At 51.5% G+C, this 18,765-nt stretch overlaps 6 protein-coding genes and 1 non-coding gene across 7 annotated transcripts; 1 reads left to right on the top strand and 6 right to left on the bottom strand.

Annotated features, from left to right (window-relative positions):
* Nucleotides 1-2,553: 2,553 nt before the first annotated feature.
* Nucleotides 2,554-2,635, bottom strand: GUITHDRAFT_t121. The gene has a single exon. It is a non-coding gene; the product is annotated as a tRNA-Ser (tRNA).
* Nucleotides 2,636-3,869: 1,234 nt separating this feature from the next.
* GUITHDRAFT_83052 (hypothetical protein) lies at nucleotides 3,870-4,572 on the bottom strand (the record flags this gene model as incomplete). The annotated part of the gene is made up of 5 exons (XM_005818462.1): nucleotides 3,870-4,134; nucleotides 4,181-4,265; nucleotides 4,308-4,381; nucleotides 4,434-4,466; nucleotides 4,523-4,572. The coding sequence occupies 5 exons, from the start codon at nucleotides 4,570-4,572 to the stop codon at nucleotides 3,870-3,872; spliced, it is 507 nt and encodes a 168-aa protein (XP_005818519.1).
* Nucleotides 4,573-10,086: 5,514 nt separating this feature from the next.
* On the bottom strand, nucleotides 10,087-12,046 carry GUITHDRAFT_98782 (26S proteasome regulatory complex, subunit RPN9). The gene is made up of 15 exons (XM_005818463.1): nucleotides 11,883-12,046; nucleotides 11,783-11,830; nucleotides 11,491-11,736; nucleotides 11,361-11,447; nucleotides 11,222-11,311; nucleotides 11,109-11,162; nucleotides 11,020-11,061; nucleotides 10,898-10,969; nucleotides 10,795-10,854; nucleotides 10,698-10,744; nucleotides 10,607-10,650; nucleotides 10,484-10,557; nucleotides 10,390-10,437; nucleotides 10,237-10,302; nucleotides 10,087-10,183 (listed from the first exon to the last, which is right to left on the bottom strand). Exons 1-15 carry the CDS (start codon nucleotides 12,039-12,041, stop codon nucleotides 10,130-10,132), a joined length of 1,191 nt encoding a protein of 396 aa, XP_005818520.1. The 5' UTR covers nucleotides 12,042-12,046; the 3' UTR covers nucleotides 10,087-10,129.
* An 832-nt stretch (nucleotides 12,047-12,878) lies between these two features.
* GUITHDRAFT_122267 (hypothetical protein) lies at nucleotides 12,879-15,574 on the top strand (the record flags this gene model as incomplete). Its single annotated transcript, XM_005818464.1, has 17 exons — nucleotides 12,879-12,931; nucleotides 13,030-13,074; nucleotides 13,130-13,184; nucleotides 13,253-13,305; nucleotides 13,379-13,457; nucleotides 13,508-13,596; nucleotides 13,677-13,731; nucleotides 13,805-13,861; nucleotides 13,985-14,071; nucleotides 14,126-14,167; nucleotides 14,217-14,249; nucleotides 14,460-14,498; nucleotides 14,546-14,633; nucleotides 14,699-14,762; nucleotides 14,886-15,215; nucleotides 15,318-15,381; nucleotides 15,428-15,574. The coding sequence occupies 17 exons, from the start codon at nucleotides 12,879-12,881 to the stop codon at nucleotides 15,572-15,574; spliced, it is 1,380 nt and encodes a 459-aa protein (XP_005818521.1).
* Nucleotides 15,575-15,980: 406 nt separating this feature from the next.
* Nucleotides 15,981-16,190, bottom strand: GUITHDRAFT_45324 (hypothetical protein; the record flags this gene model as incomplete). Its single annotated transcript, XM_005818465.1, has 1 exon — nucleotides 15,981-16,190. A coding segment is annotated over one exon (210 nt), but the record flags the coding sequence as incomplete, so codon positions are not given.
* Nucleotides 16,191-16,421: 231 nt separating this feature from the next.
* GUITHDRAFT_49278 (hypothetical protein) lies at nucleotides 16,422-16,898 on the bottom strand (the record flags this gene model as incomplete). The annotated part of the gene is made up of 1 exon (XM_005818466.1): nucleotides 16,422-16,898. A coding segment is annotated over one exon (477 nt), but the record flags the coding sequence as incomplete, so codon positions are not given.
* A 1,462-nt stretch (nucleotides 16,899-18,360) lies between these two features.
* GUITHDRAFT_122269 (hypothetical protein) lies at nucleotides 18,361-18,716 on the bottom strand (the record flags this gene model as incomplete). The annotated part of the gene is made up of 2 exons (XM_005818467.1): nucleotides 18,361-18,558; nucleotides 18,693-18,716. 2 exons carry the CDS (start codon nucleotides 18,714-18,716, stop codon nucleotides 18,361-18,363), a joined length of 222 nt encoding a protein of 73 aa, XP_005818524.1.
* Between the last annotated feature and the right edge of the window lie 49 nt (nucleotides 18,717-18,765).

Consider the following 18,765-nt stretch of genomic DNA (forward strand, 5'->3'; position numbering starts at 1 on the left):
CACTTCATTCCTCCGCCTGCGCAGCGAAATGTGACCCCTCTTGTCATGCGCGTCTTCCCTCGCCATGTGCATGCTCGCGCTGCGCTGACCGATCAGCAGCGTGATATCCTCACCTTGCATCAGGGATGCGACTAGGCTGGCACCAAGAGCTGAGGAGGCTAGTCGTCCTCTTCTACGCTGGCCATGGGATGAAGGCAGGAAGGGCCAAAGAAGACGACCTGATCCCCTGTGAGGTAGGGACGATGGAGACAGAGGAGGAGGTAGAGGACTACACTGTGACTCTCAGTCTGTTTCCTTGTTGTCATCGATGCCTGCAGATACCGGGAGGGTCTGCAGGAGACGGGACGGCTGCTCCCGCAGCAGGCGGCGAAAGACGCCCTGCCTCGAAAAGAGACTGCTGCAGTCTTTCTATTTGCACAGCATGATGTTGTCAGCCTGGGCATGTGGGTACATTTCTACGAGAAATATGGCATTCAACTAGCCTGACTATTGAACAACATGTCGTGCATCGAGCACCGACATCAACTTCAGGGAAGAGACTCTGAGATGCATATCGAGCTGCTGCCATGATCGAGAATAGCTACATTGGACTCGGAGAAGTAGAAAACTGCTACTGCATCTAACGGGCAACTTGACCATGTGTGGGATATGCACTGTCCATGCGGTAGTCATGGACCTTCACGCAATGCAGATGACAAGAAGAAATTCAACAATTCGGTTCGAGCACACTTCACTCAGTTGTTGTGGCAGCTCCTTCAAAGTAAATTAATGTCTGAGTAAAGTCGCGTTCAATCTGGATGCCTCTAAATCTCTGTGTGAAACGTGCACAATCGTACCATTCTTTCGAACTTGAAAGAGATGCATGTGTATTGCGTCCTCTAATTTCGTTTCAAGGTGACTGTCAGTGCGCCCTCGAAATATAACGAACCTGATCCAGCCTGTTGGTTCTAACATGTAGGGTTCATCCTTGAAAGGCACAGGAAATTCTCTGTTCTGTAAGAGTGATGTACTGATGGTCCAACTGCACTGACCTTTTCATCCGGGGTTTCAAGAAGCAGTTGACTATACTACCGTAGTCCTACTCTTGTGCAGATCGATGTTGAGACGGAAGAAATTAGTTTGTTTTCTAGTGTTAAAGAAGTTGACATTCTTCCTTTCCAATTTCGGATGATTCCACTTCGAAATTTCACCATGACATGGTACCAGATTGAATCGGACATGTCTAAACCTTCAACGTGGTGTAGTAATTCAAAGTGCACAGAATGATCGAAGGCATTTGCTGCAAGGAACAACGGTGCCTCTTTGATGTATCTCATGCGAATGAAGAGGATCACCTTGTTCTCTTGCTCCAATCTCCTCCTTTTGGCAATGCCGAGGGATGAGGCAGCCCTTGACGACGGTGGCCGCCCCGATTGCGCCCGCCGCCATTCAACGGTCCGTCAAGGCAAGGAGGATTGCAACTGGTACTGAAAGTAGTACCATAGGGTATGTGTCGGTACCGTACTGTAACTACCGTTAAAATAACTTGTAAAGAGGATTGTTGAAATAAACTAAAACTCTTGGGTACTATGAAGTGGGGTCTCTAACTCGTTTATCAAAAAAGCACGCCTACTAAAAAAAAAGACCCTACCGAAAAATTTAAGTGCCAAATTAACGAAAGGCCTGAAAGTGAACGGCATGACTGAAGGCGCAAGCTTGCCCTCTTGCGAGCATCTCCGTTTGTTCGCCTCCTACCTCTCCGTAGCCTCTCCAGCTTCTGCCAGTAAATCCATCTCTAGCTACTATGGAGACTCTGCTGACCTTCGACTCTTTCACAAAGGCAAAGTCAGTCAGCCTCCGTTCAGTGTACCTCGGGCGTCTGTCAGGGCGATGTCCCCTCCAGACGGTATTTTTCTGCCACAGTATCCACCCCCTGCTCCTCCATATCGCAGAGCTTTTTCCCTCTGTTCGAGTCTTGGCCTATGCTGACAACGTCGTGCTTGTCGGTCCACTCGAGGATGCCGTTGCAGCTACGTCCGCTATGAAGAAGTACATGTTGGCTGATCTGAAGCTAGAGATTCAACCTCGCGAGTCGAAAGTTTACATCCCCTCCTGGCATCAACACCCTGATCTCTCGCAGCGTAGGCCAAGACTCGGCGGACTCAGACTCGGAGGGGAAAAGGTCTGCGATATGGAGGAGCAGTGTGTTGCTGTACCGGGTGCCAGTGAGCGGCTCTATGCCTGACGGTCTTGCCGGCTTGTTGCTGCTTTCTTTCGGAAGTTCTGCTTGAGGCAATTTTTACCTCCCCGGCCCTGCCAATATCCGGCGGGCCGGGCCGCCCGCCGCGGCGCCGCGCCAGTGCGTGTCTCAGCAGTGAGTTCGCAGACAACTCCGAGGCTCCGAAAAAGTTGCCGCGCAGCCTTCCGAGTGAGAGACCGTCACCCGACCGGTGACCGCGGGCCGGGGCGCGGGCCCGCCGGGCGGCCAAGTTGGCCGCGGCAGGGCGGCAGCACTCGGACTGAGAGACTGGCGGGATGGAAGGTAAAAAAGAGGAGGGAAGGTTTGTCGTTTGACGACAACGATGGGATTCGAACCCACGCAGGGAGACCCTAATGGATTAGCAGTCCATCGCCTTAACCGCTCGGCCACGTTGTCCCTCTCCTTGTTTCCCTATGCTCCCCCAGCCTTTATATCCCCCTGTTCTGCTCTGCTCTGCTCTGCTCTGCTGTTCTCTGCTGTTCTCTGCTGTTCTCTGCTGTTCTCTGCTGTTCTCTGCTGTTCTCTGCTCTGCTCTGCTGTGCTCTGCTCTGCTCTTCTCTTCTCTTCTCTTCTCTTCTCTGCTCTGCTCTGCTCTGCTCTGCTCTGCTCTGCTCTGCTCTTCTCTGCTCTGCTCTGCTCTTCTCTTCTCTGCTCTGCTCTTCTCTGCTCTGCTCTGCTGTTCTCTGCTTTGCTCTTCTCTGCTCTGCTCTTCTCTGCTCTGCTCTGCTCTGCTCTGCTCTGCTCTGCTCTGCTCTGCTCTGCTTTGCTCTTCTCTGCTCTGCTCTGCTGTTCTCTGCTGTTCTCTGCTTTGCTCTGCTCTGCTCTGCTCTGCTCTGCTGTTCTCTGCTCTGCTCTGCTGTTCTCTGCTCTGCTCTTCTCTGCACTTATCTTCTCTGCTCTGCTCTGCTCTTCTCTTCTCTGGTCTGGTCCATCCCCTCCTCTCGTCAGATCCTGCGGGGTAATGGAATGGGATGGCGCGGCACAGCAGAGGTCAAAAGAGAAGCAGAAGATGAGTTCACGACGATTTTGGACAAACTGGCATGTTTCATTTATATGCAATTCAAACAATAACACAAAGACGATGATGACGGTGTTCTTGATAGACGATGATGACGGTGTTCTTGATAGACGATGATGACGGTGTTCTTGATAGACGATGATGACGGTGTTCTTCGTAGCGAATGGTGAGCTCGTCCTGGCTGACAATCGTCTCACTCATCGATGATCTGGTTCACTTCCTCCTCCTCTGCCGCTTCTCGCTGCTCAGGACAAGTCAGCGGCACTAAGTGATGTCTCTTGCACAAACCTGAAGCTCAGTGCTCGTGCTCATGTACTCTGATTCTGAAGAGTCAAGTCAAACCACGGGAGGTAATAAGTCGCAAGGGGGGCAGCAGGGGAGGCAAGTCAGAAGAGCGGTGGGGAACCTGTCGAGCTCCTGGGTTCGCACTCATTGGTCTTGATGTCCTTCAGGACAGTCAGTCCCTAGAAGACTTTACAGCTTCATCGCTCGTTGTACCTCGCTGATCTCCGAGTCATCCGAGGGGTTCCTGATAGGAGGAAGATCCTGCGAGCCGGTCAAAACGCCTGCCGCAGCTCCAGCAATCTCTTACCTTGGTGTCATGCAGATCGATTACCATGGCACAGATGTTGTCCCACGATCCTCTGCAAACGGAGGTGACAAACGCCAAGGCGATGACAACCAGCGGACCTGTGGAATGCCATCCACGCCAGCTCTGCGGCTCCATGACCTTTGCAATTCCATCTCTCCGAGATGAAATCCACCGCCTACATCAACGCTGAGGGGACAGCCAAGCAGCATAAAAGTGACCTCCTGGTTGGAGACCACGTCCCACAGGCCGTCGGTAGCGAGGATGATGAACTTCTGAGAAGGATCCCTTGGGAGATGCTTGAGCTCACAAGCGAGTGATAGACAGGAGGTACCTTCTGATGACTTTGTACTCCGGCGTCGCAGGTACGAATTGCTTCAGTGGACTATCACCGATTGCTCTTGACACAGCAAGGATGCCTGTGCAACGTCAATCCAATCCTATCACACGATTGGTTCTACCTCCAACACGAGCGACCCCAACGGTCACTACCATACCTCCAGCTAACTCGATTCTTCTCCGCTCATCTGGTCGACTGTAATGTTCCGTGACTGTAAGTGCACATCCCAAGCAACTATCATTCTCACTTCGGTTTGTGGTCGTCCGACATAGGTACAGCTCTGCCACAACCCAAGGTTATGACGGCATAACAACTTTTGCCAATGCCATTTCTGACCTTCCGTCTTGACAAAGCACTCCTCGCGAGTCTCCGACATTCGCTACCATGAGGTACCTATCGAGTTGATATCATGTTGCGCAACTGCTTGACCACTTTCTCTCAGACCTGCTAGTGACAGCAGCGACTATCGCCGTAGTTCCTGCAGTGAACTCACATCGATCCAAGGTAAAGAAATCACTTATTCACCGCAGATGCACACTTCATGATGAAGTTCTTGGTCGATGCTGGAGAAACCTTTTGTTGCTGTGAGTTTCTGTGGGTAAACTTCTTCTTATAAAAGAACCGAAATCCAGCGCTCGCTTCATCCATAATCTCGAAATGACTCGTGGCTTTTGACTTTGCTGTTCTTCTGGAAGAGGTCCATCTTTGCTCTCTTCCGCTTTCCATGAATTTTCCTCTTCTGTTCCAGTTGCATTTACATTCTCGACAGCCTATTTGCTTAAAATTATCTCCTGAAGATAAAGCATGGGAGTCAACCGATGAGCTGTTGATATCGTTTCTCCCAACAATCAGCTGTATCTAATGTGTCATGATTGAATCAGGAAAATCAAAGAAAATGAACCTGTGAGACTCGTGCAAGTAAGTTTTCCTTGCAATATTCACTGGCTCTAAAGGAAGGTATCAGTTGCTTCAACCCTGCTCCCCTCATCACGATCAAAATTCGATCGTACCGGGAGCCACCATGTCCATCAAATACTCCAAACAATGCAGGAATTTCACCCTCTGCACCGGCACCCTTGTCGACGAGTATAGAGAAATCATCTTCCATGTATTCGCGTCTTCCCTGTGATTACTGCCGTCATACACTCAGTAGAAGCAGGCACAGATTACCATCATCTTGTAAGCAGAAGCGGATGCTCCAACGTAGAATTGCGCCTTTTGCTCCATATTGATCCTGCTATCGTGTCACACTGTATCCCACTAAAATGGATTGTAGCACGTTGCCGAATTCGCAGGACAACTTCCGATTGCCTGAATAAGAAACAATCAGAAGGCGAGCTGGGGTAAATTTCTTTCATTTCGAAGAAGCCAGGCTCTAAGCACACAAAGCAATATTGATTTTTCCCGAACCTCTTCATCACTGCACCGTTGTGTCACTCAAACAAAATTCTCCAGTGCAATAGCACCTATCCATAAAATCCTCGATCCTTGAATCCGGCCTGCAAGCCCACAAATCTTCAAAAACTGACAACGCAGCAAAATGTGGCAAAGATGTTCTTTAGCATCACCAATGCAAAGGTCTTTCATATTCGCAATCAGGTTCAGTCCCATTTTTGAGCTGTAAACTAATATCAATTCTCTTCTACTCAAGTTTCAAAACAAACTTCAAAGTCAAAATCTTCATCATTTGTCATGTCGGTGCCATGCCATAGATTCCTAGACTTTGAAAAGATATCTGGAAGTCCCAATCAAGGTGCGAGAAGAATTGTTGGAATCAGCTGCCGCTACCTCGATCTTGGTGATCTCCACTCCACTACAAGCAGGAAGTACACATATCAAATCAGTCAGGTCGTCTCGAAACGAATACTAAAATTTTAGCTTGCCTCAGAATTCCCTGAGTTCTCAGAATTTGGCAAATTTTCATCTCGATGACCCAGGGAATCATCGGCACTCTTTGAATTCAGATCTCAGATACCAAATGGTCAAATTTCATTGCCATAACCTCAGAGACTATGTTTCCCGCGGGCATGTCTTCTGAATCCTGTTCGAGATGATTACATCCATTTCATGGTTTGCTGAAAAAAGAAATACATTCATTTGCGGAAGAGCCTTGTCGGAACCAGAATTTCTGTGGATTCAAATTTCAAATAGTCCTATCACAAAGAACGCAGACGGATGCAACTTATAACAAGATATCTCATCTTACTCACCTCTGGTTGTTTGGTCCCAAGCCAAAATCAGATTGCATTGTATGTTCCTCATTTTCTTCCTTTCCCACACCATTTTCTGTTCGATTGAAGGCAAATAAGGGTATTTCATAACATAGTTGATATAGTGACGTAGAAGATGCTGCACAAAACAAGGCATACCTCTTGAAACGTCTTCAAAGTCACATTGGTCCCTTTCAAGTGACTGTAGTTCGTAGCTCAAGGAGGACCAATAAGCGAAACATAATGAATTACCAACTTGTGCTTCCCTTCAATGATTCCGATGTGATCCTTATACAAGCGTAAGGAAATTTGTAAGGAATGGTGAAATGGCACACCTGCCAATTTCGAGCGAACTTGCCGTTCTCTGCAACCCTAGTTTGTTCCTCCTACAAAAACTCGTTATGTTTCTCTTCCAAAGATGACCAATCGCACAATGCTTACCACAACTTCTTCTACCTGCGATCCTCCACGAAGGGAAATTCTTCTGAGGTTGAGATTAGAATAAGTCATGCTCTACAGGCATTTCAGAACGTTTTTTGAAGGTCCCTCGATTGCAATTGTAGACGACGAAGAATTCTAAAAGAGAGTTCTCAGTGTGAGAGAGCCAAATTTTCATGATTGCTCACCGGCAATCAAGCCTTGAAGCTGGGCGCGTGAGAAAACAGCAGTTTGGAAGATGATTAATGCCCTTTTGCATATAATTTGAATCGATTTCAACGTGTGCAATTGCAACAGTGATGAGAGTAAAACGGAAGATCAGCCTCAGCATTCGATCAAATGCACGGTCGTCATATGTCCAGCGAAAATTTCCAAAGCTTCTGACAGAGCTTGTCGGAAGGAGGTGTGAGTCAACCTTATCGCTTGTAGCTTCGATATTCAGGTCATGCCTACCCATTCTTCGCAAAAGCAGGCCAAAGCTTGGAAGATATGGAGACATCTATATCATGCTCGCTTGAGTTCTGAGACCTTGACGTGCAAAACTAGGAGAGAAATGGTTCTGATCTGATATGAGATGCTCAAGGGGTCTGACACTACCAGTATTGACCTGCAAGAATCCAAGAGTCACAACCCCAGCTCCGTTGTCACGAACATACGCCGACAACAGGCCTAGTGCACTTCTCCTTTGCCACGTGTATGATTCTTGTCAAAAGAATTCATATCTTCAGCACAAGTGTGTGACAGGAGCGACATAAGATTTCTCTAGCGTCTTAACTCGCTCTGCGTGGACGGTCTCATCTCGTGGTCCTCCTACTTTCATTCTTCAACCTCCCTCACTTCCCTTCTATGTTCATTGGATCGTCTACCTCTATCTGTCTTGTCCTTCGTCGTTTCCCTCAAGCTCTGGTTAGCTCCTCTCGTTCGCCTTTACCGCTCAACACTTGCCATACCTTGTGTGCTCTTTTTCAAGCTTATCTCCTCGTTAACACCCTCATCTTGCCTTCTTCTCTACTGAACATCATTGCATCCTATCATCACTGTCCTTTCCTGTCCCCCTCCTCTTCATTCACCTTCCCCTCCCCCCTCGCTCCTCCTCCCTCCTCTGCGACCCTCGTGCATGACCAAACCTTCGGGTCAACCCCACCCCGTCCTCACCTCTACCCCCCATCCCTCTTCTCTTACCCCAACAGCTGATCACCCACCCCCTCTATGGTACCTCGACAGTCTTCTTTCAGTACCAGTTTATGCCTACCCCTACCCTCTTCACACTCGCATACCACCCCTTATTTCTGGTCGTGGGGTGGGATCCTGATGATCATCCGTCAACCCTGCATTTTCAAAGTCCTACCCCCTCAAATTAGGTCACAATGTGGGGTGATAGAAGGAAAGGGGTCGCTTTGCTACCAGATCGATGCAGGGTGGGGTATGCATATGACAGGGTGGGTCCTTTTCTTCAGTAAATCGATTAAAGTTGGGGGTAGGGTGCTGCTGTATGAGAACCCTATGTGAGGGTGGGGTTGTACAGTCCAGACAGTAGGGACGCAACCCATTGACTCATGGAGGGTGGGGTGGGGCAGAGTGGGGTGGGGTACCAGGTACCGTACTGGTGTACCCTGACGGGTGGGTGTGCGGATATGGGTCAGTGAGCAGGAGGAGGGTGGAGAATGGGAGTAGGGGGGGTCATAAGATGGAATTCAGGGGGTGGGTAGGACCTCCCACTTCTTTTGTTTGGCGGGAAAATGCAAGTTTGTGGGGTTGAGACCAATGCTGGGACATGCCGGATAGGCGATTATTTCATGCAAGCCCCATGCGAAAAATGAAAGACGAAGGGCACAGGGTGAGGGACAAGACGACAGATGAAACTAAATGAGTCAACAGTGTGTGTATGGGCCAGCCATATGACTTGTCCCATTTTTTTTTGCCAGATGTCGTAATGATCGTCGAAGGATCCGTATGTCTTACCCTTGTTGCAAGAACAAGAGCTCCTTAGTGCACAATCAATGAAGACGCACGTATAGCAACAGATGAACAAGTTCTGCTACGAGATCATCGAAGAAGACCCGTTGTGTCAAACTGTGCAACTCACAAAAGCACATGAGGAAGATAACTTTCAAGCTTCCAACTTGCCAGATTTTGGTGCTGCTAGCCTGCATGAAGTCAACACCATTCTCTCAAAGACTGAATGCGTAACAACATTACCATGTTTTCAGTCCGAGGAGGATTCATGCAAGCAAGAAACGCCTAGTGGGCATCCCTCAAACTCTCGCTTCAAGGTCGGGTATAACGAGCAAGATCCTGTACTTTCTACTCATGATCACATTCAGTATCCAAATGTTCTTGACAACGCCACAGAAATTGAAGTTTACATCAGAACCTTGATAGAATTACATCACATCAGAGAATCAAGATCATCAAAGACCGAATTTGCAAGCTGTGCAGTTATACTGTTGGCAGAAATCATGAGCTCGCCTGGTTTACAACAAGAGATATCTTCAATTGTAAACAGTATTGCAAACGATAGCATCATAGATGGAATGGTCAAATTTACTATCGAGCAAATGATTATGGGTAATAGCAAAGTCATTGCCGAATCATCCTCCCTCCTTCAAACATTGAGCAGTTTTTCGACTGGTTTTCGATCTGTTCTTAACAATTTAACAAAGTTTGAAATTTTTGAGTGGATGCAATGTTGTCTTCAGAAAGTACAAGCGAGCGTGAAAAGAGTGAGTGAGGGCAATGAGCAGGCGCCAAAGGACCACGTGCTTGGAGACCACTTCGCTTGGATCGTGTGCTTTGTGGTTGACAGCGGAGGACCAGCCCTTTTTAGCTCTGATCAAATCTGTGAAAGTATGTCACAATGCATCGTTTCATTGCTGAAAGGAGAACTTTCAAACAACAATACGATAAGGCTGTGTAATGCATGGAGCAAAATCCTTTCATTCTACCTTCCGAAAAACTTGACTTTTGAGGTGATGTTTGTTTCTCACGGTTTGCGTTTGCATGAATATCCATAGGATGCACAGTCCATACTACAGAAAAGGCAACGATGCCAAGTGGATACCAAAATTCAGGTGAGCATTCGAGCCATCGCGCATGTCTGAAATATGAGGCAGAAAGCCATGGAGCGTTGCTGGTTGAGCTTCATTGAAGCCTTTAGCCGTGATGACTATCCTTGCATGGACAGTAAATGATTCAGCATGAACATTTGTCGCTTTGGTTGGGTATTCGACGGAGGAGCTCGCTGTTGGATTTACGTTTGGATGTTTCTGCATTCACAACTACAAAATTTGAGCAATTAAGCGACTATCTCCGGAGTTTCAGTTGCAAGGAATTCGGACGTTCTTTGAACCTGCAACACGGTTTGAACACAATTGTTTGATGGCCAAACGAGCCCAAACAAACCTTTTCCATCCAATCCGAGAGCTTCACCAAATGCTTTTTGATGGCTTCTTTGTCAACCACACGAGGCTGTATTGGGAAGAATCAAATTACGACATGACAAGCAATGAGAAACGAATGGCTAAATAGATAAGGAATCAAGTTTGCTTTCCACACCTGAACCCATGTGACCAAGAATGTGTTCTCCACGCCCGAAATTGTTCCCTACACCGTAGTCACCTCAGTGCATCACTAACACAACATAGAGCACCTTCACGATTCCAAGTGACAAGCTTTTCATGACCAGAAGCTCGACTTCATCTTCCGGAAGTTTTGTACGTTCAGCTTTCAACTGGCTCAGAAACGCGGGGAGGGTCACATGAGTGAAAGTTACCAATAGGCGCGAATGAAACCGTTCTCGAATCTGCTGGTATGTCTCTGCACCGAAGTGTCAAAGCTACTCGGAACCACGCACCATATGTTGCCTCAAAAGCTCTAACAGCGCAAAGATGCGGATTTTCTCGCGCAAGCGCTGACCCAAAGATATCAGACAAAGGTCAGCTAGAAGGATCATCATTTCACCTGCGCATTTCCGATAAGAGCAGGTTGCTGCTGGATTGCTGCTGCATTCTCTGTGGAAACCTGATTCGACGTCAGTTCCAATGACGTCATTGGTTCCTATAACCCTCTCAAATTCAGCAATGTCGCCCTTGTTGAAGGTATGAAGAAGGTCAACCATCCATTCTCCAGCTGTGCCCTGCCAAGGCAGTTGACCAACAGGCTTTGAATAAGCAAACAAGAGTTTGCCTTAAGGCTTTGGAGTATGGGATGCAACAATAATTCGCCGAACTAAGTCGAGGCCGTCACTCTTGCGGAAGTCATTGGGGATGGCTGACCTGATAAATCTTCTCTGCGCAGATTGCTGCTAATCCCAGATCGAACGCCAACGCCTACAGTATTCACGAAATCATAAAACCCGAAGAACTTGAACTAAAACATGTCCACGCACTTGTCGCTTCTCTTCCGACAGTGACTCCAAGGGTGTGTATGCAAGGTACAACAAAGAACTCTTGTAAAATTCCCCAGCATCGCCGAGAGTCTGATATACGATCAACGACATGGAAGTAAACCAGTCTAGGATCCGTAACCTTGTGTAGCAATGAAGACACAAGATAAAATGATGAGTTCACATTCGCATCGACCTCAGCAAAGTCTACAAGAACATCCTTGCACTCCTATTGCTCCCTCATTAGTTCCCTTCAAGGCATCTCCACATACCTCGAGTTTGCTCTTTGCAGTATCTATTTTTCCAGATTGCAAGAAGCGGCGTGAGATCTCTAACCGCACTAGAAGATACGCTTCTTTGTCGGATTCGAGGCTCGTTCCAACCTGTTCGAGGTATGCGATGGCTGACTTGATGCCTTCCTCGGAGTCTCCATATTGCAAAGACACCCTTATGCACAACGAAGCATGCTTCACAGGGTTCATCTTCGACGCAAACCCCGTCCATGGTGCTGAAGAGGGCTGTTGGATGGTCATTGCATGCAAAGACATTGACTTGTCAAATTACCTGGTCCGCCACAACCTCGTTGTAAAGTGTGATCAGATCCTTGTTGCCCTACGACACAGGCTGAGAACAAGAACATCTCTTCACGCAAACAGGACTCTACCTCCTCGGAGAAGCATGGGTCTCTGCAGAGCTCCTCCAGTGCAAGGGTCGCTTGATGCCATAGCTTGTTGGACGCAGAGCTTTGAATCTTGTCATACATCGCAGCAAGGTGCGAATGGCACGCTTTTTGTGTCTCAAGCGCGGGAATGGGCGTAGCCATCGTCTATCACACAAAAAACCTTTCAGCCACAGAGCATTTAAACATGCCATAGTCATTGACTTGAACATTCGTCGAAATAAAATAATCCGCATGAGTCAGATTCTTTGGCGAAGACGCTCACTCCAAGCTTCCAAACTCCTCTAGTTCTCTTCCTGGGAAGTTTTTTTGGAATCTGGCATATCTTTTGTAGTTTCTTCTCGCTTGCTTCCTTGAGTCCTTCTCTGTCTTTGATGTTTCATCTTATCATGCTGGTTTAAATTTTCCTCTCCCCCCTTCATCCCTGCCTCCATTCCTTCCCGGTTTCCCTTCTTCAACATTCTTTCTTCGTCACTCCTTATGATCGCGTCTCTCGCCTCTCTTTCTCCCCTCTCCCTGTCCTCTCTCTATCTCTTTCTGCGTCTCTCTGTCTCTCTCCTCCTCCCTCTCCTCCCCCCCTTCCCTTCCCTCATCCCCTGCTCGTCGCATTCGCATGTTCTGCCATGCCAGGTGTCCTTTCCTCGCACATAGCCCCATAGAGCCCCTCATCCCCCCTCATCCCTGCCCTCATCCCCTCACCAAGTACCCCTCATCCCCACCCATCCCAGAGGCTCGAAGGGTCAAGATGGTGCGATGGTGGCTCCCGGCGGTGTTGGCGGCAGGTGAGGCGAGAGGGGAGGGAGAGGAGGAGACGCGAGAGCGAGCACGAGGAGGAAGAGGATGGGGAGATAGATGTGCGAATGTCAGATCATATGGGAGAGAGTTCGAGAAGGAAGAAAGCTCGAGGTGGATGAGTAGAGAGCAGAGCGATAGGATAGAGGTGGAGGAGGAGCGAGATATTGTTCTCTTCTCATGCATGGAATGGCTGCAGTACTTGTGGCATGTGCGATCTATCAGTTCCCTTCCTCGCAGACGTGAGTTTCTCCCCTCCTCCCCTCCTCCTTCCCCCCTCTTGTTCCTTTTGGCTTCTTCTCTTTCTCCGCCTTCCCTGGCCCACTCGTTGCATTCTCAGAGAGCTGGCGGACATCGATGGTCCTTCTCCTCGTGATCCCCCCAGGTGAGCACGAGCTCCTCTGCTTCTTCGCTCACGCTTCTCCTTCTTGTTCGCGCAGGAGCTCGTGGGCTCGGGAAGGCAAAGGAACTTCAGCGTGGATGGAGCAACACAAGGTAGCAACACTTCTGTTTTAAACTCTTGTTAGTCTTGCTAGTCATCCCAGTGCTGACTTAAGTAGCAGCGTAAAGTCGTTGTGAAGCATCAGCGAGGGCGACAAGATCGTCCCTTCGACAGGTTGTTCCTCCCTCCCTTCTTCCTCTGCTTGTTCTCTCTCCCTCTTCCTCTTCCGCGTCTCACTTACCTCCAGCATTCTTCGCAACGTCCCAAGACAAGTATCTGTGGCGCTTGACATTCCCATGCTGCGGGTGCAGCAGCTTGAGAAGCAGGTGAAGTATAAGGCCCGCGAGATCGTCACGTCATGACAGCGATGCCTTAGGCGGCCAAGAAGGTCGCGAAGGCTTCCAAAGCTCAACTCCTTCACTCCCTTCATCGCATCATGCTCGCTGAAGCCAACATAACCGACATGTAACCTCCCTCTCTCCCTCCCTCTTCCTTGCTTGATTTTGCTTCTTCCTCCTCCTCTCGCGGCTTCTCACCTCCCTCAGGTCTGTTTGCAAAGGCAAGTGGCAGGGATGCGAACCGCTGGCAAAGAACATCTTGGTGGGACATCATCACAATCTCTCGCCCCCCCCCTTCCTCCTCCGCTCCCCTCCCTCCCTTAACCTCAACGCAGGCTGTGGCGTCAGAGATCTCGAGCACGTGCTCGTCCTTGTACTTCAACGAGCAGGAGGTATGTCTCAGCCCTCCTCCTCCTCCTGCCTTCACTCATCCCGTCGCTCTCCCTCAGTCCTTGCCTCCCTCTCCTCGTTCTCTTCCTCTCTCCTGTTGTCTGTGACGCGTCTCTCTGCTGCAGTACTACAAGTGCGAGAGGAACATCGCTGAGCCCCTCTGCCTCGACGTCGATCGCGAGTTTCCCTCCATGTGCCGCGAGGGCGGGAAGGTGAGGGAGCGCGAGATAAGCTGGAGGGTCAGCTGGAAGGTGACGAAGCGCTAGGGGCATGACTACGTGGTCCCGCACGGATACGTCGGAAGTGAAGTGACAGGAGGATGAGGCAAAGAAGCTGGAAACTGAGAGAAGATGACAGGATCCCGCAAACATCGAAGGAAATTTCTGCCAGGTGAGAGGGGAGAAGTGGAAGTGGAGAGTACGGAAGGGAAGGAGAAGGTGAAGCAGCAAGGGGAGCAGCAGCAGGAGCAGGAGCACGAGGAGGAGGAGGAGGAGGAGGAGGAGCAGGAGGAGGATGAGGAGGAGGAGGAGGAGGAGCAGGAGGAGGAGGAAGAGGAGTGGTCGATGTCTGTGCTGTCCTTGTGACTTCTGGTTGTGTCAGGGTTGCGAGAAGATGAGGACGAGCGGCTGCTTTGACGCGGTGAGGCGTCAGCTGGAGATGAGCTCAAGTGGTTTGACCCGTGACAGATGTCAACCGTGACCGTGAGAGGCAAGGGAGACATGAGGCTGCTGGACCTGAAGCTGGGAGATGAGGTGGCCTCAGCTGATGACTACGGTAGCTTCATCTCCTTCCCCTCTCTTCGCCTCAGCCTGTCTCACCTCTTTTGCCTGAACTCGCAGGTTTGTTTGTCTGGTCGCCCGTCATTTTTATTCACGATCACAAAGAGGACACCAAGATGCGGAGGTTAACTTGTAGTCTCCTGCTGCTGCTGCTGCTGCTGCTGATCATTCCTCGCCTACTCCCCGACAAGCATCCTTCTTCTCCACTTTTCGCGTTTTCCCCGTCGCAAGTCTAACGCACGTGCAGGGTGAAGTTTGGAGGGGAGGGAGAGAAAGGAGAAGTCTCGCTCACCGACACTCATCCTCTGCTGCTTGCGGCGGACAAGGACGAGAGCTTCTCGCAGGCTCGTCGAGTGAGGGCGCGAGACATCAAGCAAGGAGATCGAATCTTGGTCATGAAGGGAGGCAAAGCTGCTCCCGTTACGGCAAGTCTCCTGCCTCTGCTCCTCTTCCTCTTTCTCTTGGTCATTTTCTTCCTCCAGGTTGTGGGTTCTTCGCTCTTCTCTTCGCAAGTTCGTTACGTTCTCACTGCCAATGACCGCATCCTCGTTGACGGAGTCGTCGGACCCACTGCCAGGTTCCCTCCCTCTCTCCTCCCTTCCTTCCTACCTGCCTTGCTTGCTTCCCTCGACACTTTCCTCTCTGGTTCCTCGCCTTGTGATCGCTGACTAGCTTGCAGCACCATGTTGGGAGCTGCGGAGACTCTTCCCTTCAAGGCGCTGCATGTCCTCGGACTGCTCGAGGTCGCTCTCTTCCTCTTCTCTCTCGTTGCTCACTCGTCGCCTTCAGCTCCCTGCAGTCGCTCGCGTCCTGTCGCTCATCCTCGAGTCTCCTGCGCTCTCTTGGTCGGAGTCGCTTCTCGATCGCCTCGCCCCCAAGGCAGCAGCAGCCGCTGCCCGCGTTCCCTCCCTCCTCTCCTCCCCCTCGTCGTACTAGACCCTTGATGCTCGTCTCTCTTCACTCTCTTTGTCAACGTTAACAAAAACTTGATCCTCCTCCTCCTCCTCCTCCTCCTGCTTTCAGTTCACCAGGAGGGCTGGAAACCTCCGTAGACGACAGGCGGCACGAAATGATGAGGCTGCGAAGGAGTGAGGAGGCAGCAAGGGGAGGAGGAGGGTCGACCTGCTGGGGGCCAATGGGTTGGGTCTTGCCCTGCTGCAGCTGGATGGGATGCTGGCAAGGAAGTGAGGCAGAGGATGAGGGAAGGAGGGGGGGGTTGACTGACCTGAATGGGGGGCGGGCGGGCGGGCGAGGGCATGGCGGTGGCAGCGGAAGAGGAGGAGGCTGTGGGGTTCTTGGGGATGTCAGGGGGCAGGGAGCGAGAGAGGTCGCGGAAGAGGAGGAGAAGGTCATGGAACGGCGGTCGCTTCTCCGGCTGACGGTGCCAGCAGCTCTCCAGCACGCCCACGAGGTCCTTGGGGAGGGTCGGGGGGATGGGAGGCCGATGGTGGAGGACGGCGACGAGGTGAATCATCTGGTGGTAGGTCTTGTCCGACCATGGCAGGTTCCCCGTCGCCATCTCCCACAGCATCACCCCGAACCCGTACAGGTCCACCTGAACCCCAGCAGTCGTCAGCCCGCAAACATCGAGGTCGACCACGGCACCAGTCTCTCCCCCCTCCTCCCCCTCCCCAATCTCTTCGCCCCGCACCTTCTCAGAGATCGGCTCGTCTCGCAGCATCTCCGGAGCCTGTGACAGTCTTAGGCTTCCTCCTCCTCTCCCCCATCGCCCTCCCATTCCTCCTCGTTGACTTGCCCCCCCCCTCCCCCCGCCATGCCTCACCTGATACGCGGGTGTCCCTGCCGTGTTGCTCTTCGTCTCTACGAAGGCGGCATGGCGTAGGCGCGCGAGTCCGAAGTCGCAGAGCTTGACGAGCCCGCGGTCGTTGACGAGCAGGCAGTTCTGCGGCTTCAGATCGCGGTGGACGATGAGGCGCTCGTGGAGGTACGCCATGGCCTCGCTGATGCCGGAGGAGACCTGGAGGAGCTGCCAGTAGGTCAGCCGGCACTTCTTCTTGTGCAGGTAGTCGAAGAGGTTGCCGTGCCCCGTCACCATCTCCTGCACCAGGTAGAAGCTTCCTCCCTCCACGCTCACGCCCAGCAGCTTCACGATCCCCGGGTGCTTCAAGGAGCGCATCATTTCTCCCTCCCGCACGAACTCCGTCATCTGCTCCTTGCTGATCCTCCCCTTCATCTTCTTCACCGCACACGCCACCCGCCACTCCCCACTGCAAAAGGCAACGTCACTCCCTCCTCGTCCTCGTCCTCGTCCTCGTCCTCGTCCTCGTCCTCGTCCTCGTCCTCGTCCTCGTCCTCGTCCCCCTCTTGCCTCTCCCCTCTTGCTCTTCAGCTCACCGGAAAACATCGGCGAAACTTCCACTTCCCAGCAGACCACCGAGCGTGATATCGCTGAACTTGATCCTCCCTGCTTCTATGCTCTCGATGGCCGACTTCGGCTCTGCCCCTCCCCCCTTCCCCTCCTCCTTGCTCTCCTTGGAGCTTGTTGACCCGCCCTTGCTCTCCTTGGAGCTTGTTGACCCGCCCTTGGCTTCGATCGCAGCCTCCCGTGCTCTCAGCTCCATATCCTGTTGCTTCAAGTGATCCCTCCACTTGTGGATCTGCCATAATGTCAAGAGGAGGATGAGGAGGAGCGTGAGGAGGAGGAGGAGATGCAGGCATGGCCCTCACCTCCTGTTGTTGCTGCATCAGCTTGGCTTCACGAGCCTTCAGCTCTTGCTCCAGCTGATCGAGGGCAGCGCTTCTCTTGTCAAGCGCCTCCTGGTCGGCCATCAGCTGGGAGCGTTTCGTCTTCAACTCCTCCTCCTGCGCCTTTAGGCTCTGGTGCTGCTGCACCAGCTGCTGCTGCTTGCTCGTCATCGCCTTGTCCTTCTCGCCCAGTTGCTGCGCCTGCTGCGCTAGCTGCTCCTCTCTGTTCATCACATGCAGCTGATGCCGTCGCAGCCTCTCCTCCTGCATCGCTAGCTGCCGCTTGTCGGAGGCAGGAAGCTCCTGCTCCTCCAGCAGGGGCTGACGAGCCTGAGGGCGGCCGGCTGCCTTGACCAAGGGGGGCCCGCGGGCCTCGATGATGACCCTGCGACTGGTCTCGAGGTCGAGGAGGCGATGGCCAACACAGTCGCCGTCCTCAAGGAGGAGGGAGACCGGACGCAGCTCGACCAGATTCCCTTCCACCATCTCCAGCTGCTGCCCGTTGGACATCTCCACCACCTGCCCGTCCACCATCTCCACGATGCTGCCATTGGGCATCTCCACCACCCGCCCGTTGGCATTCGACAGCCGAAAGAGTTTCCCGTCTGGCAGCTCGACGATGAGCCCGCTATCGTTCTCCATCTCTCAACTTCCTCTTCTTCCTCCTCCTCCTTCTCCAGGACGTCAGAGCAGACGCTTGCTCCTGCCCTTCGCTCGAGGCTTCCTCACCATCGTGACACCTGTTCATCAAGATTTAAGTGCTTCTTCTGCAACAGGTCCTCAGGTCTCCTCCTCAGAAGGAGATCAGTGCGCTCATGTGCTTTCTCCCTTCTTCTCTCTCCTTCATCTCTTTGTTAGCTCATCTTCTCTCCTCATCTCAACATCTCCTCGCCAACATGCTGTCGTACACCAAGAATCGGACGGGTCCCAACCGTATCGGCTCCTAATCAACCTCTTGATCACCCTCGCGGCAGCAGCAGCGATGATGACAAATCATCTTCATCCCCTCCATCAAATCATTCCATGTCTTCCTCGTCCTCCTCCTCGTCCTCCTCGTCCTCCTCGTCCTCCTCGTCCTCCTCGTCCTCCTCGTCCTCCTCTTCCTCCTCGTCCTCCTCGTCCTCCTCGTCCTCCTCAGCCTCCGACTTCTCTTCGTCCTCCTCGTCCACCTCGGGCATCTGGAAGGTGGTACAGTTTGCCGTGAGCAGGCTGATCTTTTGTTTAGGTCAGCACAAAGGTATATCCAGGAGCGAGCAGCGACGAGCAGAGCAGCTCAAGCAACATTACCTTTCTCCAGGTTCACATTCAGTATCGCAGTGCAGCGCCCGATCTATGAAGGAGTTATCACCAAGTTCGTTCCTCCTTTCGTCATGCTGGCTCCAACCTTGTACTCCTTCTGGCTGGATCCCACTGTCAACTGG

Source organism: Guillardia theta, assembly GCF_000315625.1.
Source record: "Guillardia theta CCMP2712 unplaced genomic scaffold GUITHscaffold_304, whole genome shotgun sequence".
NCBI lineage: Eukaryota > Cryptophyceae > Pyrenomonadales > Geminigeraceae > Guillardia > Guillardia theta.

Bases quoted from the DNA above. Each gene is read 5' to 3' on its own strand.
- GUITHDRAFT_98782 (XM_005818463.1), bottom strand. From the start codon at position 12,041: ATGGCTACGCCCATTCCCGCGCTTGAGACACAAAAAGCGTGCCATTCG. The intron at 10,855-10,897 runs GTTATAGGAACC...ACGTCGAATCAG, and splicing joins ACATTGCTGAATTTGAGAGG to GTTTCCACAGAGAATGCAGC. The intron at 10,558-10,606 runs GTAACTTTCACT...GCCAGTTGAAAG, and splicing joins GGTTTCATTCGCGCCTATTG to CTGAACGTACAAAACTTCCG.